The following is a 6,577-nucleotide window of genomic DNA, read 5'->3' as shown; positions in this document are numbered from 1 at the left end:
TTTATGTCTGAAATATTACATCAAAAGCTAATGAAGATGAAAGGAAAGAAACCCAGAACTTTGACAGCCAACTACTTTAACATATTAATTAATTTATGGGAGAATAGATTTTTTTCCTGCTTTTAGAGAGAGAGAAAGAGAGAGATCTAGAGGGAGGGGGGGGGGGGGGGATCCTCCGCACAGGCATACATTCCTTTAAGTGCCCCCCCCCCCCCCCCCCACCCATCTTCTGGATCCTTCAACAAATCTCTCCATCCCTTTCCTATCCACCCTCTTCAAGTTAATATTTGACCACTACAGTGATCACGATTTCTTCTATTCATTGTCTCACATATACTCTATCAAAGAGAGAAAAAAAAACAGACCCCATTGCCACTAGCTAATGCCTTTCCTTCTCTCTTCTTTGTTCCCCATCCACTATATAACCTTTCACAATGGTCCCCCCCCCCCCCCCTCCCTCTCTCTCTCTCTCTCTCTAGCTCAATCTCACTGTTCTTGCTGGATACCTTTCTTCAAACAATACACACAATATATAAATGTTGAGAGGAAAGAGTAGAAGACAACTTGATCATACTACCAAAAAGTGTAGCTCTCTCACTCTCTCTCCTCGATTGTTTTGATTGCATCAAAACTCCTCTTTTTCTCTCTCTCTGTCTCTCTCTTCAATTCAATCACTTACATCCAACCACAAAGAAGCAAAATACAGATAGCAAAACACGAATGGCATTTGAAGGTGTCTCTATAGAAACACCCTCGATGCCGCCACCATCCCCTGATTTATCTTTACACATAAGCCCCCCAAACACTGATCTCTCTCTTTCAAGCCCTTCTCCTTCTTCAACAACAGCACATCATCGTCGACCTAATTTCCTCGATTCGTCACCATCACCCGATGCCTCATCGAGACCTATCAAAGGGATCCCAATCTACAACAATGGCTCCACTCATTTCCCTTTCCTTCAACCCTACCATCATAGTCCCTCCACTAACCCTAACTTCTTGAACCCTGGTGCTGTTAATGCTGAGATCTTGGCGCCATATCATCGGATAGCGACGAATCCTTTGAGTAGGTTTAATTCATTTCCGGCGATTAATGATTCGATGGTGAGATCAGTCCACCACCATCATCATAATCAGTTTCATCATGGGATGGAGATGGGAAATGGGATGATGATGAGGGGGAGGTTTTTGTCAAAGATGCCGGTGAAGAGGAGTATGAGAGCTCCGAGGATGAGATGGACTAGTAGCCTTCATGCTAGATTTGTTCATGCTGTTGAGCTTCTTGGTGGTCATGAGAGTACGTTTTACATTAGTTTTTTGCTTCTACTTTTTATTTGATTTAATGAGATTTGATGCTTGTTTTAGGATATTGGTTTTTCTTTTAGGATTATTTTTTGGGGGTTTAGAATAATAATAATAATAATAATACTTTTTTTTTCGTTTTTGATATTGGATAGGGGCTACACCAAAGTCTGTTCTTGAGCTCATGGATGTGAAGGATCTAACACTAGCCCATGTTAAGAGCCATTTACAAGTATGTATATTCGAGTTTAATTAAGACTTCTATTCTTCTTCTTCTTCTTCTTCCTCTCTCTCTCTCTCTCTCTCTCTCTCTCTCTCTCTCTCTCTCTCTCTCTCTCTTTCTCCCTCTCTCTCTCTCTCTCTCTCTCTCTCTCTCTCTCTCTCTCTCTCTCTCTCTCTCTCGAGCCTGACGTACGCTGTATTATTGTGAAATGATGACGCTTTAGTTTATTTCTTTTTTACTACCTTTCTTAGGCGTTGCAATAATTTATGATCTGAAATATAAGCAGCAGACCCGTCATTCAGTCAGTCACACATTCACTGCTTCCATTGGCTACTGTGAAGTCACAGAGAGAGAGAGAGAGAGAGAGAGAGATAGATCACAACTTCATGATAATCAGTGTTACATTAGGATCACATACAAACACCTTGAAGAGGGGGAACAAAGAACAAAGAAACATCTGATCAGTTCACATTAGTAAATTCTTAATTTCTTTCCTAGATTAATTAACTTTCTAATCCTCTATATACCTGTCTTTTCCCTTTGTCAATGCAGATGTACAGAACTGTGAAGACCACCGATCACAGGCCAGCAGCTTCTTCAGGTACGCCCTCCCTATTCGCTTCTTTGCTTAAAAAACAATATTTCCAGCCTAAGTGAGCTAGCCCTATTAGGGTTTTATCATATCATCCATCTTTCTTTTGTTTCTCTAAAAATTTATCAAGGCCAATCGGACGGCTCCGGAGAAGAGGATCCCAGCATCCAGCGGCTCATCGATAACCGATCCCCCGAGGGCCCCACCAAAACTCCCGATACAACTAGATGGAGCAATTCATCAAGGTAAACCATGCCGCTTTCTACGATCATTTTGTGCTTTATTAATTTTGTGCTCTGCATGGTTCTCTACGTTCGCGAATCGCAAAACATCTGAAAGGGTTCTCGTTGCAGCCTTTGCTTTTTTTTTTTTTTATCACTTGGCGTTCTTTGATTGAGATTTCATGGGGATCGAGAGGTAGCACGCACAACTTTAGAACTTTGAAAGATAAAAGATGCTATAAAGGGGCAGAAGACTAAACTAGGCATTCACCTGTTAAAAGCACACACGCAAGCTGCTGTTTGCGCTAATATACTTTGTTAACATACATAATATCTTAACTTAATTTATTTGTTTTGTATTATTATATTGATTTGTTTCTAGTACAACTGACTGATCTGTAGCTAGCGTTGTCCTTTTCTTTCTTTCCAATGCGAACATGGCTCTGATTTCAGGAATGTATCTTGACCTTGGAAGTTTTTTTTTTTTTTATGTTTTCTTCTCTCTGGCCTCTTCTAGTTCTTGATCATCACTTTCCTCCTTGTTTTCTTGTTCTTCTGATTAAACAGTTTAGGGCTCTTTATCTCTTTCTCTTTATTGTACTTCTACATTGGGTACACGCCAACTTCTTAGGTGATTTTTACCAATTTTTTTAAAGTATTTGTTTCACTAGAACACAATATTCTACCGGACCCTTTATTCTTTTTCTCTTACACAGCAGTGCTTGGGTCTGAAACCAGGATTGCATTTTGACTAGATATATACATGGGATCGACTTGGGCATTCGTCTTTCCCTTTTTCTCCATTTATTCTTCACACCTCTTGCTTTATATTGACTGGAAGAATAACTATTTGCATTACTGTAGGCTTTCCTATATACTTCTTATCCGACACATTAGCTTAATTGTTTTTGTGGTCAATGAAAAATTGTATTCATTTCCCAATATGTGAACTATGAAGTACATCAAAACACCATCTCTTTTGGTGATCACATTGTAAAACAATTACATCCTCTCAAGTGTTTCTTTCATATGTACAGGTAAATTTGAATTTAAAATTTTGGTGTAAATTGATTACATCCTCTCAAGTGTTTCTTTCATATGTACAGGTAAATTTGAATTTAAAATTTTGGTGTAAATTGCCAACTTGACAGCTCTAAAGATTGCCTCTGGTTCTTTGAATTTTTGTTGAAAAATCCTCTGATTTCTCTCCTGCCAAATAGCATACACTGCAACTGAGAGAGCTAGTCTCTTCAAATTTCTTTTAAAGCCTCTTCCTTTAAGATCGAGTGAGTACCAGGTTATTACTTGGTTCCAGTCGCACGATTACCATGAAAATTTCAACCAGTTCATCAAACCATTCCAGACTCTTGCTGAGAACTGGCAATCAAAGAAAAGGTGCTTACATGTCTCCTGTTGGTGATTGGGGCATAAGACACATTCATTTGAATTCAAGATCCCCATATGACATAGCCGATCCTGGGTAAGAATTCTGGAATGACACACTAGCCAAAGAAGTAATGAAACCCTTTCCAAACTGTCATAGACCATTGTTTTGAAGAGGTTGACAGTGATAGGATATTGTATCTAGATGATAACTGGACTTTACCATCTGTGCAGCATGCACGAACAGTGTTCTGCATGTTATCAATATTTCCAAATATGGTCAGCGTCAAGTCTCTCACTTTGATGAGTTGCTTCCACATCCAAGAATTATCTCTTTTAGCCTGAACTTGCCATACATCTGAAGTTTGTAAGTAATTTGCATGGATCTATTTTATCCAAAGTAAATATTTTTTAAGATGAATCGACCACAACAACTTGATAGCAGCAGCATAATTCCAGTTCCTGGCTAAAAAATTCCCAATCCTCCAGCTTACTTGCTTTGACATACAGTATTCCACGCAATCAGGTGGATTTTCTGTCCCTAGAGGAAATCAGAACATTAGCTTAATTGTTTAATGATGTTAAGGGCAAAGAAAGTTAAATCTCCAACAATCTGAAATTATGAATAAGCTGGCTATTCATTTTTTCCCTTTACATATATAGACCATGGAAAATTATGTAGTTTATTGTAAAAGTAAACTAAAATCATCTTCAAATTAAGAATTATATATTCTTGAGGATATAATAGCGCGCATTTCTAATGGCACACTTTGAAATTCATCACCAGGAAACTAACTAGAAAAATCTAAGATCAAAATGGAGATTAAAACATGTAGCGGTTCTCATTCTCCTATATTATAAGGAGTTTTCTCACTTTTAGAATATATTGTTCGGAGATAAATATGCTTTGCATTACGATGAAAGCTACCTAGGTGTGAAGGAGTGTGGGAGCATTTTGGGGAATGAAAGATCCATGGAGAAAACATATATATGAAAGTTTTGCATAATTAACCTGTAATTTGCATCTATGCATTTTAATTCAAGCTTTACCCTTGCCACTGCAGGTTAAAAGATCTGAAGGTACAACCTCCCAATAAAGTGTGGTTTACCTAATTAACAGATTTCATAATTCTGATATGTGATTAGAATATGTCTCAATGTTCTCGTTAATTACTCAAAGGTTATTTTCATCTATCATTTCCTAAAATTATCCTTATCTGAGATGGGTCTCAAACTAATTATTAGCTAAAATTAGTGACGTTTATCATATTTCCTTCTTATACATTTCTTTCTCAAGCACATTATTTAGATTTGATTAGATAGCGAACACCATTTCATTGGATATATATGTGATACCTACAACTACAAGACAATCTCATTTAAAGCTATTTGTTTGTAGCTAGGCCTATATGCACAAATAGTGTTATATACATACTAGATAAGCCCATCAAGAGTTGAAATCATTTCCAGTTCATCACTTTTAAATGGCTATTTTGCTGCCTATGTGCATATAATTTGGTTTTACCATCTACCTGGACTTCTTCACAATTTACACATATTGAGGCCTCGATCTTGGTTTTAATACCTTGAATAAATCATCTTCCATTTAAAGATGTCCCATTTTTCATGCAAATTAATGTCGTGAATAAGTTAAATGCATAATACATAGTTATAGGTCTGACCTAAAAAAGGAAATTGTAACAGATGCACTGCCAAAGAAAAATCTGTGAAAACGGCGAAGGAATTTGAGAAAAACGTGAAAAATAAGCAAGATAGACTACACCACACATTGGTGTGGTGTCTGCCACACCCAGGTGGCAGAATCTGTCCCTGTTGACATGGGTGTGGTGTCTGCCACACCCAGGTGTGGCAGAATCTGTCCTGTTTTCAAGGGTGTGGTGTCTGCCACCTCCGAGTGTGTCAGACTCGTTTTATAGAATCCCAATCTGTTTAGAATTGTGTTTTGTTATAAATAGAGACATGTTTTTAGGGTTTCTTTGGCTTTGATTGGGTTTTGATTAAACATTGATTGGGGATATTTGGAGCACAGAAAAAATGTATTTTTTGAGTTATTGGTTAGGGTTTTATTTTGGAGAGAATTAGAGATTTGTTTGTGAGATTAGTTGGTTGTTTTGAGTGATTTATAATCTCAGTTTGTACTATTCTTCTCTATTAGTAAAAACACCCCCTTCTTGCCCCGTGGACGTAGGCAACTTACCGAACTACGTAAAAATTGGTTGTTTGTGTTTGTGCCGTTATCTTGGATTGTTTAGCCTTCTATCTTAACGTTTTGATTTGGTTCCTCAAAGCACAACAATTTGGCCGCCGTGCACAACAAAATCCATATAGCATAATACACATACATAATGCATAAATTATGTTGCGCATCAACCCATAAGTTTCTATATTAACCAGTTACTACCATTTGCTGATTGCCTTTCAAATGCCCAACTAATTTAAGGGAAAATCAATTTAATTTTCATTTAGTTTATATTCATTGGGAATTTGCTTGACAAACCCGTCATATTGAATATTTCAGCAGAGGAAATTGGTTACAAGCAAATTCGAGTGACAACATAGATGGTGTGATCGAGCCAACAGCCTTCTCATCTCATCTTGAGGTAATTACTAACACAAACTTTTACCCATATACACAACTAAAGATTACCCTAATTCTTTTATACCCCGTCAAATAACAAAATTGATATATATAGTTTCCAATTATACAGGATAGTGAAAATTCAGCTGTGAACTGTTCACCGGGGCCTCGAGAGGAACGAAGAAAACCTAGTTTAGAGTTCACTTTAGGAAGACCAGAGTGGTAAGTTTTGGGAGAAGGTTACTTAACAAATTATA

General features: G+C 37.5%; 1 protein-coding gene across 2 annotated transcripts; it reads left to right on the top strand.

The window, feature by feature from the left end:
- On the top strand, positions 244–6,577 carry LOC109833818 (transcription repressor KAN1). Of its 2 annotated transcripts, none has more exons than XM_020401646.1 (6): positions 244–1,297; positions 1,458–1,534; positions 2,078–2,126; positions 2,248–2,362; positions 6,264–6,342; positions 6,451–6,577. In XM_020401646.1, the coding sequence occupies exons 1-6, from the start codon at positions 721–723 to the stop codon at positions 6,544–6,546; spliced, it is 993 nt and encodes a 330-aa protein (XP_020257235.1). In that variant the 5' UTR covers positions 244–720; the 3' UTR covers positions 6,547–6,577. The 2 variants fall into 2 exon arrangements, with proteins under 2 accessions (XP_020257235.1, XP_020257234.1); XM_020401645.1 differs by having other exon boundaries at positions 245–1,297; positions 6,261–6,342.

This window comes from Asparagus officinalis, chromosome 3 (assembly GCF_001876935.1).
Source record: "Asparagus officinalis chromosome 3, Aspof.V1, whole genome shotgun sequence".
NCBI classification, from domain to species: domain Eukaryota; kingdom Viridiplantae; phylum Streptophyta; class Magnoliopsida; order Asparagales; family Asparagaceae; genus Asparagus; species Asparagus officinalis.
Note: the sequence above shows the minus strand (reverse complement) of the source record. Positions and strands in the feature narration are given on the sequence as shown.

Bases quoted from the DNA above. Each gene is read 5' to 3' on its own strand.
- LOC109833818 (XM_020401645.1), top strand. From the start codon at position 721: ATGGCATTTGAAGGTGTCTCTATAGAAACACCCTCGATGCCGCCACCA. The intron at 2,363-6,260 runs GTAAACCATGCC...TGAATATTTCAG, and splicing joins AGATGGAGCAATTCATCAAG to CAGAGGAAATTGGTTACAAG. The intron at 6,343-6,450 runs GTAATTACTAAC...CCAATTATACAG, and splicing joins CCTTCTCATCTCATCTTGAG to GATAGTGAAAATTCAGCTGT.